At 41.4% G+C, this 24,562-nt stretch overlaps 1 protein-coding gene across 1 annotated transcript in view; it reads left to right on the plus strand.

Moving 5' to 3' along the window:
- cntnap2a (contactin associated protein 2a) overlaps positions 1-24,562 on the plus strand; it is a 319,930-nt gene that overhangs the window by 154,369 nt on the left and 140,999 nt on the right. Inside the window, exons 3-4 of the mRNA XM_070852601.1 lie at positions 6,803-6,996; positions 20,843-20,990. Of these exons, the coding sequence (XP_070708702.1) occupies positions 6,803-6,996; positions 20,843-20,990 (342 nt within the window). The remainder of the gene's footprint in view (positions 1-6,802; positions 6,997-20,842; positions 20,991-24,562) is intronic.

A 24,562-nucleotide genomic window follows, 5' to 3' on the forward strand; every position in this document is an offset into this window, starting at 1 on the left:
GTCTTCCTGTGAGAAAGTCCATAATCCATGAACACAGTGAGGAACCCAGTCCCAAAAAGTCCAGTTTGTTGACCAGCTTGTGTGGGATGACGATGTTAAATGCAGAGCTAAAGTCCACAAAAAGCATCCGCGCGTAGCTGTTGGGCCTCTCCAGGTGTGTCAGGGCTGTGTGGAGCACGGTGTTGATCGCGTCCTCCGTGGAGCGGTTTGCTCTGTAAGCAAACTGATGTCTGTCCAGGTTGGGGGGGATGATGGTTTTAATGTGTGAGAGCACCAGCCTCTCGAAGCACTTCATGGCAATAGGTGTCAATGCCACGGGGCGGTAGTCGTTCAGGTCTTTGACAGATGACTTTTTAGGCACAGGGATGATGGTGGAGGTCTTCAGACATGTGGGAACAGTAGCAGTTTGCAGTGAGAGGTTGAAGATGTTTGTGAACACCTCAGCAAGCTGCTCTGCACATGTCTTCAGGACCCGGCCTGCCACTCCGTCTGGTCCTGCTGCTTTGCGCGGGTTGACTTTGCGCAGCGTTTCCCTCACCTGGTGTTGTTATAGCACCAGCGGAGCCGCCTCAGCAGGAGGGTTGGTGGGGGGGCAGACCTCTCCCTTGGGATGTCGAAACGGGCGAAGAAGTGGTTGAGGACATCAGGCAGTTCAGCGTCTTCGCTGGGCAGCAGGCGGCTGGATTTGTAGTCCGTCAGTGCCTTGATGCCTTTCCACATGCTGCGGGGGTCATTGTTGTTAAACTGCTCCTCGATCCGCAGCTTGTAGGCCCGCTTCGCATCCCTGATGCCTTTCTGGACCTTCCCTCTTGCCTCCCTGTAAGCCTGCCTGTCTTCTGACCTGAAGGCTGCATCCCTCTCCCTTAGCAGTGCTGTCACAGTGGTGTTCATTCAAGGTTTTTGATTGGGGAACACCTTGATTGTCTTCTGTGTTTTAACTGTGTCCGAGCAGAAACGGATGTAGTCCAACACAGATCCGGCATATTCCTCAAAGTCCTCATGTGCAAACAGGCCCCAGTCTGTGCTATCAAAACAGTCTTGCAGCATCGAGGTGGCTTCCTCGCTCCACACAGTTATAGTTCTGATAGCTGGTTTTGCTCTGCAGATTTGGGGTCTGTAGGTTGCAGTCAAGGACAGAGAAATGTGATCTGACTCTCCTAGGTGTGCACATGGAGATGCTTTGAAAGCTCCTGGGATGTTGGTGTAGACTTGATCCAGGACATTTTTTTCTCTGGTCGGGAAGTTCACATTTTTATAAAATTTAGGCATGACCAATTTTAAATCTATGTGATTAAAGTCTCCCGCGACTATGATGACGCCATCAGGATGCGCCGTGAGCTGCCTGCTGATGACATCATATAGCCGCGCCAGTGCTAACTTAGCATTAGCCTGTGGGGGAATGTAAACAGCTATAATCGTTATTAAAGTGAATTCCCTCGGGCAAGGTGCCTCTTCAACTTGCGTTTGTTGTCGACCAAAACTTCAAAGTTCTTCAATTATAATTCTAATTTACAATATAAAACACCACCAACCACCTAATCCTCACTTGCATGAAGCGGAACCAGTGAAGATTTTGTGTTTTGGGTTGATTTAAGACTGAAACAATTAACTGGGTATCACAAATGTTGCAAACTAACTGATTAACTGGCCCATCACCATCTGATCTAGATTTGTATCCTCTATTTGAATTTCTGTCATTGTTTCATAATTTAATTTAATACTTAGTATAGACAGACAAACTGATGCAGTGTCTATCACCCAGAAATCAAGACTTTTAGTAACTTCAGTGGAGAAGTTTTAGCCTGTTTTACTTTCAGTGCTTTATTCTGCCCCTCTTCCTCTTGGATTGTACTTATTCTCCATCCTTTGTCCTATCTCCTGATCTTTTTCTCTGTTACTTGCCTTTCTCCTTTTATTCATATCCTCCTCAGAGGTGGTTTGTTTGACCTTCTCTGCTCCCCTGTTCTCTCCCCTATCCTCCTCCTGTTCCTCCTCTCTTCCCCAAACATCTGTGTGTGTGTGACAGGTGAGAGAACAGTGATTCCCCTGACTCTCCTCCCCTTTCTCCTCCTGTTTTTTTCTATCCTTTTCTTTTTCGCTGGTGCTCCTGTTTGCACACTCTTGCTCTCTCACCTCACATTCTCCAGCCACCAGCCTCCTCCATCTCCACTTTATTCTGTCAACCTCTTCTCGCTTCTCCCCTTTCTCCCTCCGGCTTTCACCTTTCACTGCACCGCTGTTCTTTTTTTTTAATATATCACTCTTCACCTCCCTCCTAACCTCTGTCAAGCTGCCCCCCTTCCCCTCTCACCTCTCATCTGTTCTTCTTTTTCCAGCCATCTTCCTTCCTCTCCAATCTATGACAGCAGTTGCTCATCTCACTTCTCTGGTCCCTTTTTTTTTTGCTCCCCCACATCCTTTATTCGTGTCCCATGTCCCTCCCCTGACCTCTAACACTGAGCTCTTTAGTCCACAAGCTCTCTTCTCTCTTTGCTTTTTTGGATCTGTCGTTCCCAAATGCTTGCCATCACTTGCACGATCTTTTGAACCTGAACGTCTCTATGGACTTTTCAATCTATCCGTCTCTCTCATTCCCATCTGTTACTTCTGGTAACCCTGTAACCCTAACATGCCGTCTACTCCATCCGTCCTCTTCAACCTCTTTTCCCTTACCATCACCCTGTCCTTTCATTCACCCTTTAAGCCATGTTCAAACTGACACAAGCACTTTTTCACAAACGCAGTCCGCTCATTCATTTCAGTGAGACTGCAGGGCTGGGCTCTGGCAAGGAGAGGCAGAAATGTCCATCAAAAAGAGCCCGGCCCAACTTTTGGTGCTACGCAATGCAACATCATCCAGCAGTGCACTCCGCTGGCCAGTCAAATGATGCATATATTTGCACATTGCATTGTAATGTGAATGTCATAATTCAGATGTTCAGTTTGAGGCTGTTGTTGCAATGTTACCTCTCCTGTGTTGTAAGATTCAAACATATTTAGCATGTAATCAACACATAACAGTAACAGTGCAGGGCTAAGATGCAGGTTGGAAAAGGACTGGAACACAAACAGCAACATTGACAATCTGGAGAGAGAGCCAGTGTTAGTGGACAGGTATACATAGATCAGGAATGAATTTTTTTCCTTTGCAGTGCAATTTTCAGTTCGAATGCCTGCTTATAAGGCGCCAGTGGTGCGAGTGCAGTCACTGTGGCAGTAGCTCTGCAGGGTAGAGAATATTGGAGATTTAAAATGTGATTCCCACCGACCAGTAACGACCATTTAAGTGGCTTTGAACAATGTGCGGAAATTTGCCAACTGCTTCCTTTGTGTTTCTCAGTGACCAATAGCAGAGAATTGTGTTTTCACTTTAGCGGTGTGAATGTGTGTGATTGTGAGGCAGAGCGTTGAATGGGGAGCTGCTTGCCAGGTCAGCCTGCATTGGATGAATTCATTTAGAAGAAATACAGGACAATTTCATATCCAGTTTTTTTTTAAATATCTGGTATATGAAATGTACCAAGGAGTTCGGGGAGACCAGGGTCTGTTGTCACACTTTTTACTTTCATGTGAATTGCTCACCACCATTAGAGGGAAGCTTAAGACTTTGGGTTGAAACAGGTATCCCTTTCATCCTTATATTTTAAGAGCAAGTTATCAACTATCAAAGACACAACCAACCCCATGACAGGGGCTCGATATCAGAGGGGTGACAACCAGCCCACCTGACCTCCTGACAAAAGTTTTATGCCAGGTATCACATGTCTTTAGCTAGCAACTGAAAATTAGACTAGAATTAAAGCTATTCTCCTCACCTCACTGTTGTGTGTCTCCCACCAAATGTTTAATATCAACATGATAAGACATTGCCCTCTTGTCTGGCTGTAATAAGCATTGTGACAACCAACCCCGTAAACTGACGCTGACATCTTTTAGCAGCATACCCACCTCTACAACGTCCCACCTCAATTGGTTCCTCTCTAGCATTCCTCTATTGTCCTGAAGTTATGGGTAGACCATAACTTTTCCAATCTTCGCTTTCGCTTCCATGTCATTTGAACCCACCTACACTCTAACTCTCTGTTGATGGTGTCCCCTTTCCATTGTTGAATGCATTCTGTTTATCTCTTTCTCCCAAGTTTCTCATCCCTTTCCCTCTGCTCTGTTCCTCTTCCCCTCTTCACTTTTGGCCTCATCTATCACCTTCTTTACCATAACTACTTGGCTCCCTTTCGGTCCTTTTTTCCCATCCGCGTGCTGTCTCATCTCTGGCCTCCCCAGTATCAGAGCCACAAAATCCTCACTCCCTCTTCTCCTCAGCTCATCCATCTCTCTTACTCTCATTTCCATTTTTCTGCCTCCTCCCCTCTCTTGTCACACCCTCAGCACACACCCTCTCCTCATTCTTTCCGACAACCCATCCTCCGATCTTGTTCATAGCCTCACGCTGCCTTGGTCATTGTCCAGTCATCTTGCTTTCTTAATCTTTATTTTCTTCTGTCTGTTTACTTATCACCAGCACCCCGCCCTTCTCGAACCCAATTCGTCACCTCCCACCCCTCCCTCCCTCTTTTGATAGTGTTTTATCCCCCCAAGGGAATGGCTTTGCTGCAACGGGTTTTTGAGGTATTGACGTTTCCACTGATACGGGCCTGGTTATCTGTCAAGGCCGGGGCTGGAGTGTAATGGCTCTGTAATTGGATAAGATATAGGATTTTTGTCAGGGGGGGATACATCGCAAACTGCCTTACCCTCTATTTTATCATATGACGATCATCTCTCATGCCGCCTCCACCATGCTTGCTCTTCTCCCATTCTCTTGTGCTTTCTTGGTCTTACTATCTTTCTTTCTCTCATTTTATCCAAATGTTTCTGTTTTCTCTCTTTCTCTGTCATTTTTAAATCACTCCTTCACGTGTTCCTTCAGTCCGCCACTTTCTTATCTGTATTTGTGTCCTTTAGCAAAGAATCCATCACAGAGAATCAAAGAAGACGGCCGTGACATGACCAGTTTGCAGTCCATCCACCACCCACTCTTCCCGATAACCATTTCACAGTCGCATTCTGTCACAGGCTTGGCTGTTTGCTGCTCTGATACATCTCTTCGGTCCTTGCTGTGTGCATTTATGTGCGTGCAAGTGTGCGCTTGAGCATGTGTGAATGCCTAAGTGTGCAGTGGTATCTACATCTGTTTTATGCACTCTAAAGCACTCTGTGTGTATCTTTCGGGTATTTTACACTCTGGTTTGAATGCTGTCACCGTAGCTAGATACAATGTTGGCATCACACCTCTGTTTTTTCCTCTTAACATTTTAATGGCAGATGAAATCAGGTCAGTGGGAACCTTTCCAGCACTTTTCTTTCCCTTCTGTGTAGCAGTCGCCCCGCTCTTTTGTTTTTGCATCATTTAACCTGCGGCTCATTTAACCTGCAAGGTCCAGGGGAGTTTGGCCCGGCCTCAGGTAGACACCTGGAGGTATGAAAGGGGCAGCTTTTGGAGGACACATGAGTGTTTGTCTGGAAATGAAGACAGAGCCATAAGGTTTCAGACTAGCACAAGGACGCGGACTGCCAGTGAGTGGATTCTCAGATAAACACAGCCATTTATTCTAACAGTCCAAATACAGCCATGGGAAAATAGCATTGAAACACTTTCCTTCGATGCTTTCAGAGATGGTCATTTGTCGTCAAAGTAGTATTTCACCTACGTAGAATGTTTTCCAGTGGTACTACTCTGTGGAAGGACGTCAAATAATTTCACTCTCAACATTTAAACTAACGTAAATTTCCTGTGTGTTTTCTATTTTTCAGTCTTAAGAAAAGCTATATTTGTAAAAAGCAGATGTGCATACTGATAATAAAAACGCATGTTCCACCAGAGTGAAATATCACTTTGAACTAGAAATAAATAGAGATAACCATATGTAACTGTCAGTATGAAGTGGATAGTTTGTGCTTGACAGTATTTGAATTTTCATTTTTATACATATTTAGGAGATGTCTCATCTCCATTTCACACTGTATAAGTACTTTGTGATAAAGATATCATCAGTAACAAATTGTAGTGGTCTGTTCCATCTGTCTGTCTTTGGGTGCATGTTTCACGGACATATTTCTGGGTTGTTTGTGTGGTTGAATTGAGGCAGGGGATGAATTATTTTTGTTGTACTCTTAGCTATTTGTTATTTTTATTTTTATCTAATGACATTTTATATTATGCCCTGTATACCAGTGTTAAAAAGGAATTCATCCTTAAATGTCATACTGTACATATGAATGCCATTCCCTTAGAAGTTCAGGTGTCTGCTGTGTTGGAGAATGAATAATAATAGGATATCACAGACAAGTGTACTCGTCACTTTTGTGAAACATCTCAATAGTCAGCAGGCTCTAGCCCTGTATGTAGATGTCTTAATAAAACATTACCTCTCCCACTCTATTCCAGTTACTGCCTAGGAGGAAATGTCTGAGCTGTTTTTAGTTGGACACTGACCATTAATAATAGGACAGACCATAACCTTTTAACTCCACATTCTCTTTGTAAAATGTCATTATGGTGGTACCATGCTGCTTCTCTGCTTGTCTCGGATTCAAGAGCTGGTCTGCCCTGAGCAGCAGCAAGTCACATACAGGCTTATGTGCAACAGGCAGTCTTTGCTAATAAGATCTATTTAGGAAAAAATCATGTTTCTTACTAGTTACTATTTATTTATTAATTTATATCTGGGCAAAGACATTTTAGTAGAGCAGATGCTGCTACATTTTACTTCTTACTCATTATAAAATGTGCCTATCTCTGCAGGTGCTGGTGGATGGTCACCCCTGGACAGTGACCATTACCAGTGGCTACAGGTGGACCTGGGTTCCAGAAAGCAGGTGAGCGCCATAGCAACGCAGGGTCGCTACAGCAGCTCTGATTGGACAACGCGGTACCGTCTCCTGTACAGCGACACAGGAAGGAACTGGAAACCGTATCACCAGGACGGCAACATTTGGGTGAGCGAACAAGGAGTTTGTGTGTGTGTGTGTGTGTGTGTGTGTGTTTCTGTGTGTTTGTAGCTGTACACTGAGACCACCAAAAACAGCGCTCATGTAGTTGGTTTATTTTTTATTGTTGTTGGGCAATACTTGTAGATTGCCTATCCAAAGCTGTTTTTCCCTTCTTAATCATTTGCAGAAAGTGTAAAAAAGAAAAATAATATGTGACTCAAGACGTGTATGTCCGAAGGACTTGTCAGTAGGAAGTGTTTTTATTATGATAGAAAATTCAATGACCTTTCACTGTTATTAAAACATAAATGTACTATTTCCTTGCCATTATTACTAAAATGTGAAGCCTTCCTTTTCACCTTCACATAACTCACAGCAGCAAACCTTGTGTGGGAGGAAGACTGAGTGTCACAGCATGATGCATATCACTATTCACCATTTAATTAGCTCAGATTTTACTAAATGTTAAATCTTAACCAAAGACCTCATACAAGCACTTGATTGGTTCTAGAGGGAAAATACAGTGTAAAAACAACTTTTGGAAGTGAGCCATTAGCACTTACACCCTTGACATTGTATGTCTCTGGCTACATTGTCTATGTCTCTTATTCCAAACCAGCAGACCTCTCACCGTTAACGAGCACTTGAGTGGGGCATCTTACAATCCATGATCATTAGCTAATGAATTAATAGCCCACACTATTCACTGTTGCTGTATGGTGGGCTACAGGTGCCGGCTACAAGTGATAACAGATGGGCTTTCAGCTAGAGGCCAAGCAAAGAATACCCCTTTCATGAATAACATTGATACATGAACCTGGTCAGCAGAAATATAAAACTGAGTAAAGGAGCAGGGGCCGTTGCATGTTTATCTCCTCTGGTGGAGTCTGGCAGGATATGCTATCAGTCCATGTGATTCTCATCTGCTAGAGGGAGCTTTGTACAAAGGTTAGTAATGGGTGTTTGCTAAGCTATCCCCAGGGTATCATATGGCCTGTAGAAGACCACTAGGACAATGTACTTAACTTTACTGGGCCGTGGCAGTGCATTAATTAACACCGCTGTAATGTAAACGTATCAGATTTAGTTAAAAGACTAGAAAAAAAAACACCAAACAAGATACAAAAGCAGACAAATCAACACCGAGGACATTCTGTGTAGGTGAATGCAGAATGAATTAAGAACAGACCGTACATACAGCATGTATAAGCAATAACATATCAAACCCACTCAGTTAAAGACAGCTCTATCGCCCCAGCGCAGGGGTCAGTAACTCCACAGGGAGCTTTTACCTTTGAACTACACTGTAAGTATGGGTCTTTCTTTTTCTGTTCCCTCTCTAGGAATTAAACTTTGAGACGAAAAATCTTGAAAACAGATGGAATAAACAGAAACTAAAAAAAAAGAAAACACAAGCAGTTGCATGTCTTTAGTGCAGAAGGCGCAGCTTTACAAATCTGGCTGATGTATTTCAAGTTCAAGGCTGTTCAGTTACTGGCAGCTCTATTTTGTATATTTTGTCAGTTATAGTTCTGTTTACATCTGATTTGTTTATCAACGCTGGAGGAAGTGTTTTTTAAAGTTACAGATGAAATATTTAACAGTTTGTTTTGATGATTGATGATTTGATTTTGCATTACATTCAAGCTATTGGTTGTCACAAACAACTAATTCATTTATTATTAATTTCATTTATTTGCTATCCAGCCATTTTTCAGCACTGACAACAGCCTGGTTCTTCCCTTCCTTTCTGACCCACTTTCTCAAACAAGTAAATCTGCTTACTGACCAGTGTTATTAAGTGGAAGCCAAGCCCAGTGGTTGCTTTTCCAGCAGCTCATCATCTGGGGCCAAACCACACCCTATGATATAATCATGACATTAACATCCTACTGCATTGCCTAATTATTTCAACATAAGCCCCAGCCCAAGGAAGTGTTTCCGTGATTCAGGGCAGAGTTTCTTTTAATTGTCTCTGTCCCATCAAATTGTAATTCTTAAAATGCTGCTGTGCAATTCAACCATTTCTACCTCTGCTGATGGGGCACAGAAATATCTGACATGTGATCATGTTTACTAGCCATCAATTAAAAGCTGTTGTTTGTGTGTGTTTTCATACACACAAATGTGCACAGTGTTTGTTTTTTTTGCATGTATGCAATTTTGTCCGTGGGTATTAAATTCCAAGTAGCGTCATCATCATTCTCTCTTTTAGTACTGTCATGTCTGGTTGTGGTGACAAATATGGATCCTTTACAGTTGAAAGTAAATGAAGCTGTTGTTTTTGTGCGCTGCATCATAATTGTTTGCTGATTATTATTTATTCAGAAGTGTTTTCCTTCTGCCATTAACCCTGATTTATTGACTGTAATATTTCTGCAAATACTCCAAAACACATTCATCTCTTGGATGTTTTGTAACAATAGCCATTTTTTGTGTTTTGCCTAGATATATGACATATATATTGCTTTTTAATTTATGGCCAGTGTAATTCAGAATATTTCTTATGCAAACAAATACAGAGCCAATAATTTTAAGCAGGGCATATACCATCAATAACTCCCAGTGCAGTTACAAGCAAAGCTGGAGCCATTTGTTTCTCTCTGTCTCTTGTCTTATTTAGAAGAGGCTTTTGGATTGTAGCAGCCTACATGATCGCACACACACAAGCTTGCACACACACTTCTCCTGCTACTAAAGCTAAAGATGTGCCTCCGCACAAGTTTAGACCCTTTTTTGTGAATGTGTGTGTGTGTGTGTGTGCCTGTTTGTGTGTTAGTGGTGATAATATTGGAGCTATCAGTGCTATTGATCAAAGGGACTGGTGGGGATGGTAGGGTGCTTAAGCCAGCTTCATGTTACGCACACGCACACACGCACACGCACACGCACACACACACACACACACACACAGAGCTACCTTCAGGCCTTGTTTCAGCCCATTCAATCACATTCAGCTCAATCCCATTCACCCCTGAATGAGGTTCACGCAGCGATCCCCAGAGAGAAAACCACCTGTCCTGCAGTCTTATGCATGAATCCAGGAACATTTTGCCACCTCCATCACCTCCTCTCGTTACTCCACCCTGATGACTTAACTCTTTCACCGGCAAACTGAGAGGAAGACTTTGCATCAAAGCAACAGTATCTATACTAGCTTAACTTTTGTAGCTGTGATTCCTTGGGGAGGATAATTGGTAAAGACCTGGCAACTGCAGGATTGATTTCGTGTGAAATAATGTTTTTAATGCCTCACTAATGTACTACTGAGGAGTTGCAATGACATTGATGAAAACAGGACAATACCCAAGAGGCTTTCAATACTTGCAAAGTTGAATTAGTTTCACAATAATACATTGATAGAGCAACACTCATTGGGTGGAATAGGAGGTGGGATGGACACACCGGACACGGAGGTGACGTGATGTGCAGTCCTGCCTGCTATAGAGGCTGGTGATAGTAGCAGGCGGTAATGTGCTATAAAAGTAGGACATCGAGCAAATGCAAAGATTCAGGGTCTAAATCTCTCAAAAAAGGTTTTTAAAATGTTTTAGGAAGTACTAAATGCATGTAGTATGTTTGTTAGACTTTAATCATATGCAGATGATTTGGTGCTATGGTGATGTTTGTATAGAATGATAACTCTCCAGGGCACTTTAACTTCAACAGTGTTTATTTTAGGTTTGCCAAATTATAGTCAGGCAGTTGATGGCAGAAGATTCACTGATTTAATTATTTATGTGCCCCCTGAAAATCTTCACTCAAAAAATAGTGGCAGTTGCAAAAATTACAGTGTAACGTGTTTTAGAAATGTGGAGTACTCAGTGAGGGGTAATAATTTGTCAGTGACATGTATGTCATGGAAACCTTTCAAGTGATCATCTTAATGTATTTTGTCAGTTCAAGTGTCATAGTTGATTCCGCAGTCACAAAATCATGATTTAATGCATGGCTCAGTGACAGCATTAAAATCTAAATGTGGTGGGTAGTAAATTCTGTGAAAGCAGAGGAAAAAAACTGTCTGACGCATATTAAAACAATTAACTTTGTTTTCGTCCAAACACTTGTTTTCCATAACTTCTACTGCGATAACGCCAACAGGCCCAATCTTACATTGTCAGATTGTTTATTCATGTGGATGAGAAGCTTGAAGCTGCAAGTGCACCAGGTCATTTGACAGTAATGTATTTATCTAATAAACCAGCAAAGCCAAGACCACAAATCTGAAGGTGATAGAGGGTCAAAAGGGGACATGTTAATAACGGTTTCTCACTGAGCCCATGAAAAATAGCACTGTGAGATTTTAGCTCTAAGGACAATGTGGCATATGTTCCTGCAAAACTGCCTCCATATGACTCTTTTCTGTATTATTATTATCATCATCATCATCATCATCATCATCATCATCATCATCATTATCATTATTCTGTATTATTGTGAAGCGTTCAGAAGAATATTTTCTTCTGTCATGTTCCATTGACATGTGCCTCTTCTTGTTTTGAGGTGTGTAAACAACACAGGTTTAGATCACATTCAAATTCTGCCGTGTGCGTCTTTGGTGGTGTCAGACATTTGATGCCTCTATAAATTGCATCAGAAAGGAGAAATAGTACATGATGTAAAGCGTGCTGTAAGGAGGAAGCTTCACCTGTAAAAACCGTATATGATGTTTCATGAAGTAAAATGATTAATTCAATAGTACATGTTGCTAAGATTTATCAAGACATCTTGACACTTAAGAGCAATTACCGTAAAAGAAAATATTGCAGTCAAGGGGAAGAACACAACACATAGAATAAATCTTACTGTAAATTGACATCATAGAGAAAAAAGATCTTTGAGATTAACAGTGGCATAGGGCTGGAATAATTTTTCAAGCCTCTCTGCCTGGAAACACATTACTGACCTTGTTATCTTGTCAGCTGGCCTGTGAGCCATTTTGGCCCGTGCTTCAAGAAACCAGGCCGTAAGGCGCTAAGGAAGTATATAGTTATCCATAACTCAGACAGGCCTACTAATCTAACACATATCATAGAGTGCTATCACAATTTTGTATCTTCACATGTTGTGAGATTAACACTTCTAATTCCTGGTGTCCAGTGGCCTATAAGAGGGTCACTTATGTGGTAGAAATGTGCACTTGAAAATTGGTAACTTATGGCCTGGAAAAATAAGAAAAAGTTCCTTATCGCTCTTAAGGGGAAACCTTTACAGCAACCAGAATGCATTGTGCACAGTGCCTGCTCGATCACTCCCAGGCCACTCCTTTTATGAGTACTCTCCACATGGGCTTTCCTGGTAGTGGTATTTATACGGAAGGCAGGTGGGGAGTTAGTTTCCCAGCCTAGCAGCCATTTTAGCAGAGACACGGGGCATTTCTTTCTGCTGTGGATTTAACGAAGCTCCAGTGATCGGCTCTTCTTTCGCACGCTGTTGGGTCTAATTCCACAGGTCTATATTTTGCGCTGAATATCTGACATCACATCGTGAAACTAGTTTTCTTCCAAATAAACCAGTATTTTAGTCTCCGAATCACTTGCGAGAAACCAAGATGGCAGACCCTTACTTTGGAGACTCTACTTTGACCTGGAGGCAGTTTCTAAAAGTGTACTGACACTGGAGTGAATGCATTTACCTCCCACCTCTACTTTTGGATTTTAAAAGATTCCAACTTGAGGTGTTTATCCGTGATGTTTAACAGTCCCTTCTGAGAAAAAGAGAAACAAGAGACATAAAAGTACAGGGCTGACATTTTGAACTAGCATCTGATTAAACACAGTAGGAGGAAGACAGGAAAGTAAATGTACATTAATGCAAGGGACCAGAAAGACAGCACTAAAGTAGAAAAAAAGAATAAAATGGTTAAAGACAAAGATAAGAAGAGTGCTCAAATTCTCTTGCATAAATGTATTTAGATGCTCATGAAGGTAACTGGTCTGATCTTGAGTTACAGTCTTTAGGCACAACAACAAAATATGGCAAAAAATATACAACAAAATTACCTGCACTTTTTTGACATATGTGCATAACTAAACCAATTCAGCCAACCCAACTTTGCACAATAGAGGTAAGTACTTGTCCTATGTTTGTTCAGAGTACACATCAAAGTACACTTGAATGCCTGTTTTCTCACTGATTAGAAATTGTTCTATACTTGGATATGTAGATATACAGCATATCTATAGACAGGCATTCATTACCAAATGTCATGTAAAGATGAATGCAGTCAAACATGCATTGTTAAACTCAAGCCACTGGTTTCCTAGACGCTATGTAATGAGTCCAACCACAAATGGAGATGATCCATAGCTGCTAAACCCACTGCAACTGGTGCCAGCCGATGAGACGGATTGGGAGGCCATCAAAGGAGATTAATTTAATAAGAGGAAACGGGGTGCATTTGTTTGAAATCCCTGTAAGATCTTTAAGAGGTTTAGCATTCAGTTTGATGTTCGTATTAATAAATATTATGCTCTTGTTTTGATCCTGGGTCAAATAAACCCTTGCACATGAATTTCTAGTGGAGACAAGGCGTTCATGCACACACACATTCACACTTGCCATTGTAAGTGAATCATTACATCCAGTGTTATTAAGACCAAAATGTTTGAATTAAACTAATCTGACCAAAGCGGAACGCATTGCTCACAGTCATGAATATGACTTGTATGGCTTTTTTTCATCTACATTGATAAAAAATTTCTCCTCTAACTTGCAGCTCTGTATCTTGATCCGCTGCAGTGACTTCACAGGACTTGAACGTCAGCCTTTTTAATGTCACTTCACTCCATTCCAGATAAGAGTTGTACGGAAATTAAAAATAGCTGAGTGTGAATAACAAGAATGATGAAATGAAATAGATAGAGAAGACACTTCTCGGTGGGTCATGGAAGTCTCCAGTGGTGCAACTTGAGAGGCTGCAATGAAATTTTAATAGTACTGTCATGAACATAAAGTGGACTTGAACAAGACATTGCACTGAGAAGTTGAGCCAAGTTTCTCATTTCTCATGGGATGGACTGCAGTGTTTCATGACAGTAGTATCAAAAGATTTGTAGTAATTATTTTACATGAACAGCAAAGTAACTTATTTTGTCCAAGACAGTTGGCGGTGAGTGGCACCTGTCTGACTTGTTCTGCTGAATAGAATATACCTCTTTCCAAATGGTTCTCTTGGGTCTTACAACAATGAAATTGCTGACCTCTCTCAAAAATCATGTCTAAACACACACACTCTCATATAATGAGTTCGCAAAGTGTTAGCAAGTGCAGACGCATATACACACACACACACACACACACACAAACACAGTGACTTAGCTCCGTGTGGTGTGTGAGGTTTTATAGCTGAGCCAGGAAGGCAGTCTTCACTCCATCAGTGTTGGTCCCTGGTGAGCAGAGGGGAGAGAAGGTGCCAAATGTTCACAGTCTGAGTAATGGGCTCTTAAAGCTCTATTCTTTCCTTCTATGTGTGTGTGTGTGTGTGTGTGTGTCCCTGTCTGCCTGTCAAATTTAATTCAGTAGAGGGGAATATGTTGGACAACAATGATAATGAAGTGAAGTAAGAGGGGGGAAATACTGATGGTGGTGTGATGTTAAAATGTTTCTTGATTTTTACAGAGCACTTTTTTTTTTCAATTGGACTACAGTAATTAATTATCCAAAGTGTATGGAAAGGCATTAGCATTAAATTTCCGGAAAGTGTTCCTCATTTTTTAGCTAATAAGGTATGTGAAGCAAAGAAAGAGATTCCAGTTCCCTTTGTCAACCGGCTCTTTTGGCGCTCCCTTTAGTAGGTGAGAGCAGTTAATGAGAGACGGAACTGAATAGCATTGCTCCAGCACATGGCTATAACGGACACAAAAGGATATAATAATCTATCATTCCAATAAAATAACACAAAGCATATTGAATTCACCTCACTCACACAGACAAAAAATATGTATTTAAAGCATTTGATGTGCAGAAATCCATAAAATCATTGAAAGCAAAAGACAGACGTAAGGCAAATGGTTGCACTGAAACTTGCAGGCATGCAGTGCAGTTAGAACTCAGTGTTCCTCCTCAAATAGTATAGCAAAAGCAGTAGAGGAGGACCCTAGAAATAAGGAAAATAGGCAGTAAAACAGGATAAATAATGTTAGCTCTCCACTGACACAGACCGAATATCAGTGATATCGATGCATCCAAAACTGAGAAAGACATGAACATTATATATAACATATTTTAAGATTATAGTGTTATGCTAGAGGGAGAGCACAGAATCAAAACTATACAAAAAACAAAAATGATAGTGAAATCATAAAGAATGATAATAAAGTCAAGTGGTCAAGTTCCTCACTCAGCCTGTCTGAAGCTGTGGACCCAGATCAAAAATCCATTTAGCTGCCTCCTGCAGCAGAACTTTGTTGTGGTCTCCACCCTCACTGGGAGGCTTGATTGACCGTGTCGCCCAGAATTATAATTCTGTGTGCAAGTGTCAAGAAGTGGTTAGCCAGAGGAGCTGAAGAATCTCTCCCATTGAGGCAATATTTTCTTTTCAGTCAGGCCTGTTCCCATTTGCTATATTTTACCAACATACAGTTTCAGGCAAGGGAACCGAATAAACCCACCTCCAAACACAGGGTGTCAAATTCTGCAGTTGGAGCGCTTTGCACTTATCCATATACTGTTCCTGGTGGAGACAGGGCAGACGAAGCCATGTCAACCCAGAGGAGCTATCTTACCTCATGGGACATGTGTTTAGTGCAGTTTTGCAGTGGGTGAATTAGACAAATCACAGCAGCCTTGGAGGTGTGCATTACATTTTAAAGTTACAATGAGTCTCTCTCTGAAAATGAGTGGCTCTACTAAAAGCCATGTACTTGCTGTTTTTCTTAAATAAGCCTGTGTTGTAGTCATTCTCACACACACACACACACACACATATACACACACACTATGTCAATGATAAGTTTTCCTACAGTTGATAAAAACGGGAGGTTATTCCATTCTGCTATCTAAATACATATGATTTCTACCTTCTAACATTCTGAATTCAATTCCTGTAGCTTTAAAACAGTGTAGAGATCCATGACATAAATTCAGCGTTACTACAGTTTGTCCTGTTTTCTTGGCCACACACCCACACGAACACAACCACCCACGGGGCTTCACAGAAACACAAATTTCTCTTTGGCCCCTCTGCTTTGTCCTGTACACTTGTCGATAAAAACAAAAGACCAGACCAGACCAGACTGATTTCCCCTGCCTCTGTTAGGAAGAAACACACACACACATGCACACTATGGCCCTGGCTGGACTAAAAAAGGGTCCAGCAGCAACAAGCAAACACCAGAAAATAGCTTTCACTTGTTGTTTCTCAGTATCTGGAGATCTGTTCTCTGGAAAGGCCTGTCTCTGACTGTCAAAACAGACAGACAGACACACACACACACACACACACACACACACACACACTGATAGATATTCACCGACACATAAACAGAAACACACAGACAGGAATGACAGATGCATATTCAGGAAATGAAAACATGCAGCCAGGGAGAAGAAGTAAGTGACTGAGATGTAAGGAGGATGGAGAGCTGCTGAACCAGTAGATAATGGGTGGGTGTGTGTCTTTGTGTGTATGTGTGTGTGTGTGTGTGTGTGTGTGTGTGTGTGTGTGTGTGTGTGTGTGTGTGTGTGTGTGTGTGTGTGTGTGTGTGTGTGTGTGTGTGTGTGTGTGTGTGTGTGTGTGTGTGTGTGTGTGTATGAATGCCAAGATGTGTGTTTGCGCTCAAGCATGCCAACATGCATGTGTATCTTGTTTACACGGCAATGGACATGTGTTTGTGTGTGCGTGTGTGTGTGTGTGTGTGTGTGTGTGTGTGTGTGTGTGTGAGACAGAGCAGACCACAGGGGTATTTGTTGACCAGCTGTAGTAAAGTGATTGGCTTGTTCTTTCTTGAATGAAAGCAGCCCTGGTGGTCCAAACGCCCAACAAGGAGACGGGCTGGCTCTCAGCTTCCCTCATTATTTTTGTTTTCCAAGTCAAGTTTCCCCTCATTGCCTTCCCTCCACTGATCTCATGGATTGCTAAAACCCTGTGACAGCTCTGCGCTGTTTTATTTACTAACTGTAAACCTTTAAAACACAGCATGTTCACTTTTTAATGTTTTCATAATTTATGCACATCCTCATGGGAGTTTTAAAATAGATATAAATATTTTTCGGTTCGAATCTTCCAAAGATTCACATGTGCAGCAATTTTTTTTTTTCCTTTTTTCGATGGAATACTGCAGTGCATTTTAAAAGCAGTTTGACGTGCGTAGCGAAAGTGTGCATCAGTTTTACACTGAAACACACAAGAATCTGTAAAAGGATGTACACACACACACACACATACACTGACTAAAAACTGAAAGTTGCCTCAGGCACTTTGTGGCCTTTGTTGGAGTAAATTACCTCAGTTCTTGATTAAACAAACGTCAAAGTGTCTAAGCTCTTAAGTTGCCTAACATTTACACACACACACACATATGCCGACATCAGCGGTCACACACTATATGAAGTGACACACACGCACACACGTTCCCAATTACTCATTGGGTTGCTGGTTAATGATTTGACTTTGGAGGAGAGGGAATTAAATGGTTCACTAGGCAGACTTTTGCGAGGTGTTCAGCCTCCACAACTTTCTTCGTCATCTTCATCCACCTCCTCCTCTTCATCTTCCCCTCTTCCCTATCCTGCCTTCTGCCCTCAGCTCTGCATAGTAATGCCTTTGAATTGAGCTGTTCATTCAGCCAAGCACAGATAAGTGCTGAATAGTGGGATGAACACAATAGAGAAATAAAAGAAGGAAACTGGAAAATGGGGATGGCGGGATGGAGCTTTTGGGTGGAAACGGAAAATAGTCTCCTATCTCTTTCTTTCTCTCACTCACTCTCTCTCAGACCTTGACACGGGATAAGGAAAGGAAAGTGTCAGCCGGATAAAAAGAAGTAAAGTCTTCTGAACGCAGTCAGCCACATCGTCAGTAGATATACAGTATTCAGAGTTTTTTTATTATTATTTTATTGGCAACTATGAAATGAGCTTAAGGGTGATATCAGGTTTTAACGTTGCAGAAAGGTTTAAATGGCAAGGTGTTGTGTGGGCAGTGGTGTGTGTGTGTATGTGTGCATATGTGCTGCCATGTGTGCATGCAAATTGATACATTTGTGCTTTTTATGCTTCAAATCCGGAGCCAAGACCACAGGCGTTTTGGAAACAGAATAGTGAAGGACAAACGTGATAGAAAGCACAGGATGGGAAGGAGGATTTAGAAGGTTTGACAGGAGAAGAGAAGAGTGAGAGCGATGGGTTTTAGAGAGAAAATCCGAGAAAAGTACAAACAACTCCACAGGGTGGTGCTCGCACCAGTGATTAGAGGAATATTTCCGTTTCGAGGACATTTTTAAGTAGTTTTCCTCTTTCAGATGCACTTTTTGTGTCTTGGCATGCGGTTTGAAAGTATGTTAAACTGTGAATTTATCTCAGCTCAACTCACAGTAAACAGTAGCTACTCCTAAAAGTAGGGATTTACACTTTCTGCAGCTCTGAAGATTTATAGCACTTAGCATCACAAGTTTTTTTTTTTTAATAGAAACATTTTCAAAAGTACACCATAAACCGGAAGTGAGTTAAATGTTGATAGAGTCTTCAACTGTGTCTTTATTCGTGTGTAAATTGTTTTAGTGTAGTCACCCCATTTGGAGAAGGGCTTATGGTTTATTTTCCTTGAGTACAGTTGCTGTTTGATCTCATAAAGATTCTTTAGGAACGCTAACCTCACCACTGGACAAAGTAGATATTCAAATTGCAGTGAGAAGAGTGAGAGTGAGAACATGACAAATGGGTTCTCTTCTCTGAATATGACATGACCAGCTGCAACCCTCTGTTAACTTTAAAATGCCATTTGTATGGCTGGTGACATACATACAGTGCTGGGAGTGTGCGAGCGAGTTGCAGTCATCTCCTTCAAAAACAGCATAGCTGCCCTTGAGCCTGGAGCAAGTCACTTAACCCAGATCTTTGGGACCTGTGCACCTGCAGAGACTAGAAGCTGCAGTAAAAGTACCCTGAAGGGCTCCCCGATGAGTCATGTGGAGCTCTGTGAATTTGAAGCAGGGCACTATTAAAACGCGTGTGTGTTTGTGCACTCAGTTAACCTTTCCTGGATAAATAAAGATAAAAAATTAAAGTGAGGGAAAGGCACACAGGAGATACAAGCAGTGCTCACCTTCCTCGCAACAGTGGATGTTCAGTGGCTGAGAGCTTGGCGTGAACTCTTGACCATCTCCTCTTTTGCAGATAGCATATCTTCAGGGGTATATACTTGGGTCACTGAGGAGTCAGCTCAAAGCAGACTGTCTAAGCAGAGCTTTTTTCCCCCCCATGCTTGTTCACTGGCCTGCCCACTTCATGTCTTATCTAGAATAACACATGGCTGTGTAGTGTCTTGCTTTAGTCTAGTTACCTGCTAGGCTATTAATGATGCTTCTCCTCAGTGGCTCGTGCCAACTGTTCTGTGCCGGTGTGTTGAAGAAAAGCAAAGGGGACAGGGTAGTGGTTTGTATGTTTGCTTTTAGAGAGGAGGGGGAAACACAGAAATGAAAATAGTTCAGGGACTGTGGTGAGGTGGATTAGCAAGCGGTTAGAGGTTCTCTCCATCATGTGCCAGGTCAAGTAAAGTAAGAGATACTAAATAGAAGGAGCAGAGAACAAGAGAAAACAAGAAGAAAGGAGTTGAAAGGAGGGGTCATGAGAAACAATGCATTCTCAGGTGACTTTGTGAGCCTCTGCTATGCTGTGAAACAGATGGTTTTCTATGTTTCATCTCCCTTTTCTTCTGTGCAAACAAAAATTCATAAAAAAGTTCTCGCGTACATGTTACATTTATGCATCCAGCTTCCCTTCTCTTACAAGATTTACCAATGTCATATTTTTGCCCAATAGAACACTGTATCTTATCACAGCAAGTCATAATGAGAATGGAGCCCATGGAATTAAGCCTTACCTGTACTGAAAACGTAAAGATTGTCCCATGTTGTGCTTCCAGTGTACCAGTGCCATTACATTACATTACATACAAGAACTGACACACTGTCAGTTATAGGTTTGTGTCAACAAATTCATTCCACTTTATTGTTGCTGCCCTTTTGGTGTCATTGGTGAATTACTGCCATGCTGTTGCTCCAGACACATGAAGAATTGTCAAAGTCGAACTCTGTTCTTTAAAGTTGTATGTAAGGGAAGTGCATTGCATTTTAATATGACATTACACAAAAACCAAAGCTACTTTTTGTATTTAAATCCATAAGCAGACATTGGACAATTCCGCTGAGAAACGCTGTGTTCTCACTGGTTTGTACATAGTTTTGTGTGTACGCAATACAGTATATTGTTTTCTAGAGGCTGAGATTTCAGACTGCACTGACTGAATGTGTAGAAGTCAGTGCTAATATGACAAGGAACTGCAAATATCATCGGTTACAAGCCCCCATGAATCTTTGGGGACCCAGAAATCAGCCTAAATATGAAATGGTGTGAACAGAGAGTGTCTTACATGCACTTTGAGCTGAACACAATATGCAATTTCCTCTCTTCAAATCCCCTGCAGTTAGATTGTCTTATGGCGGGCATAGATATGTAGACTCATAATTATTTTGTATGTTTTGTGAGTGTGCACCTTTAGGGAAGGATGTGGTGAGTGGAACAAATACTCTTGCTCCTAGTCCCGAAGCTGCTTGTTTGACTGCAGGCTTGTGGCTTTGATGTATTTAATTTCATAAATTTATTTAGTGCCTGTGTGTGTTTGTGTTCGCAGGCCTTCTCTGGGAACTCTAATTCGGAAAGCGCAGTTCGCCATGAGCTGCAGCAGGGAATCGTGGCGCGCTTCCTGAGGCTTGTCCCGCTGGACTGGAGCGAGGAGGGACGGATTGGTATGCGCATAGAAGTCTACGGCTGCTCCTACTGTAAGTGGACACACAGACACACACACACACACACCATATACAATTATCACACATTATCAAAGACATAATAACAAGGATAAGGATGTTGCTATTTATTTATAGTAATTTATAATACATATTAATAGTTTTACAGTGGCTTGTGTGGAGCAGGAGTCAGTGATATTAGAACACTCACTTACAACAGGTATCTAGATGTATTCACTCCAGTACTTGAGTAAGTATTTCTGAGAAGCCTAGTGTTTGGAACAAGTATCTATAATAATGGATCCATGGGGAGAGCTTAATGATGATTTGTCAGCTTCAGTCACAATGGGTTCTTCTTCATCATAAGCTAATGCTGTTCGGGAATCAAACACAAACCCAGTGTGAAAGCCTACCTGGACACATACACACACACACACAAGAAACTCAGTGTGCAGAAGTATGCAAAGCAGAGTTACAAACTGACACATACAAATGCACACACACTTACACATTGTCTCTCACTTTCTAACAAATGTATCATCCAGGGAACTGACTCTCTTGCAGCCACTTTGCTCTCATCCTATTAAAGGCTGCCAAATTGATTTTGATAACAATTTTCAATTAAGGCTCTGCATAAATTACTGTTATAAGTGACACACGTACATCTTTCATTCCGGAGATGCGATTACACTGTGTGCGGATATGTCTGTGAGTGTGTGTGTGTGTGTGTGTGTGTGTGAATGCAAGGGCGCGTATTGCATTCCAGTCAGCCCTCGCCCCCTTTGATTATATTTCCCTTCTTTCATTTCCTTCCCATGTTAAAAGAAAAGCAAGTCAGTAATGATAAGGATGACAAGATGCGGTACAAATACAGAGAGATGCACTCGTTGTATGAACAAATGCAGAGAATAATAAAGCACAGACATCCAGCCCACTTTAAGTTTATACTCAACACCTGCCTCCTCCAACAAAAACACAATGCACTCACAAACAACTTTAACTAGGAAATCACTTCTCTTACACATGACTGCTTTTGTGCTTTTAAAAAAGTCTTGTTTCTGTTGCTATTTTTTGACTAGAAGAGTTTCTACCTCTTTATTCTCCCACAGTGTCACATTAATGTGACATTTTCTTAAAGGTACATCTTATTTTAAGCCACTTAAACTTTAAATAGTGTCTTGCAGGTTCACCACGACAATTCTGTTATGCTTTGCTTTTCCATAACCCAATAGAGGAGGTAGAGACGATTTTTTTTATTTATTTCCAAAAACCTCAGTCTGATGCAGAAACACTCACACAGGTTGCAATCAGCACAGGGCCTGCTCGGATCATTTCATAATTTATGAGCAATATTTATTCATACCTTTCCAATTACAGTATAAAGCATCGCACCCAAGTAAGACTCAACAAGATATTTCTCAACTTTACAGAAATGTAGGAATGATGAAGAGCTTACACAACAGTGAAGCTGGCTGTCAAGCACCACTAGTTATGTGAGTTATAAAAAGAATTTTGGCAGGTCTGAGTAACATACCTGAAATACAGTCTATGTCTGCAATGTATTTTTGGAAATAGTTACCAGTTGACATTAGACAACAGAAAAAAATGGTTAATTGGGTTTGATCCAAGTTGGTTTTTGAGCATCGTTTTGTTAGTTACTAGCTTGCTAAATGTAAAAGTAAATATAGTGACTAATCTGACTAAACATTAGATTAGATGTTTTGATTTTTTTACTTCCACAGCCTCACCGACTTGTCAGTAGTCTTCCAACAGTGCACTCAGTATTACTATGGTATTACGAATGCCTCTGTAACGGGTCTGATGAAATTCAATATCTACTGGTTGTAATTGCCATCTGAATGCATCGGAGGTTTACTCATTAAAAATATCATCTCTTTACGTTACAATTTCTTTTGCTGTCCAAGTATTTTTGACACAATTCACATTGTTTTCTTTCATTCAAAATGTTACTGTGCACACAACAACAACGTAAAAGACTCGTTTGCATTTGCACTCCAAAATCCCCACAACAGTAGAATTACTTTTTAGGTTTTTAGGTTTTAGCAAAATCTGGGCAAGTAAAAATAATGAGTTTCACTACTGCTGACGCGACCTTTAGCCAGCACCTGCTCCAGTGGAGCTGCTCTTGGGCCAGTAGGAGAACATTGTGATTATTGTGATTAACTCCCAGATGTAGATGTGTTTCAGCTGTTTGAAATATCTCTTGATGAAATGTGGGCCCTCTCTAGCTCTCCAGTCTTAGATTAAAACAAGGTATTCTTTTAAACATGTTTCAGGCTCTGGTATCCGGTCATTTAACAAACGGACAGACAGACCATTTGGTAGACTGCGTTTGAGGTAAACAACAGTACCATTGAGAGAACATATTTATTTATAAGCCAAATAAGCACAGAGGATTTCTATGTTCCTGACAGATACGATTGTGTCCACCACGCCTTGACATCTGTCAGATGAGACACATAGTAAATACACAACCAGGTGAACACATGCTTACGACTCCGATGTCAGAGATAACAGAGACAGACAGAGAGAGAGAGAGAGAGAGAGAGAGAGAGAGAGAGAGAGAGAGACTTGTACACACACACCTAAACAGTTACACACACACACTCCCACTGGTCGGGTGCGTCATCTTTCAGAGTTGTCTGTCAGCTGTGTTTTGAAGCCCACAGTGCTCTCTTATGATTACGCTGTCACTGCTCCTTTCTTCAGCATTCAGTCAGAAAATGAGAACTCATACATTTGTCTGTTCATCTACCCATCCCTCACTCCCTGGCTCTCCACTTGTCTTAGCATCAACTTCCTCTAAATGTTTTCCTGCTTCCCAATCCAAAGATGACAAAGAGGAGTAGTACAGTGCTGAGCAACGACAAAGAAGAGAGGATGAAAGAAGATAGCACAAAAGAGAAGTAGTAGGAGGAGAGGCAGGATGATAAATATAGATGGTATGTTCCCAGCATAATCACCAAATATATTGGTGGTAGATGATAATTCAAAATGTATGGTAATTAAATGCAATACCATGTTATGACTCATCCAGAGCTGTGCAGTGAATGGCTGCATGTGTATGTGTGTGTGTATGTGCCAGAGCTAGAAGCTACAAGAGAGTCGTGATCCACCGTGCTGTGGAATTCACATGCTCATTTCCATTTTGATTAACACAGGATCAACAGAAAATCAATTATTTCATAGATGAGTCAGGAAATGGTAGAGCCCGTATGTGAAAGAAAGGGAAGTCAGACAGAAACAGAGTACACGTTTAATTCTCTACACAATCACTCTCATGCACGTAGAATTTCAAAAGAATGCAAGCACATCATATCTGACTTCAACCTGTGGCCTATTTATGCCAACAATACTCTAAATCTGTTTTGTCAGGATGATGTATTGCCATCATCAGCTGTCAAGTCTAAGCAATGTGCTTATGTAGATTTGTTTATGGATAGCATCTATTTCTCTGGAGCAGGACTGAGGCCAAACAAGCAGCTAAAATCATTGTAGCCTTCAGGCTCAGGGGTGCAATAAGTATGGGGAAGAGGGGGGGGGGTGCATAGAGTATTAAACATCTAAAAATATTTAGTTTTAATATT

The sequence above is a fragment of the Pempheris klunzingeri genome, chromosome 21 (genome assembly GCF_042242105.1).
Source record: "Pempheris klunzingeri isolate RE-2024b chromosome 21, fPemKlu1.hap1, whole genome shotgun sequence".
NCBI classification, from domain to species: domain Eukaryota; kingdom Metazoa; phylum Chordata; class Actinopteri; order Acropomatiformes; family Pempheridae; genus Pempheris; species Pempheris klunzingeri.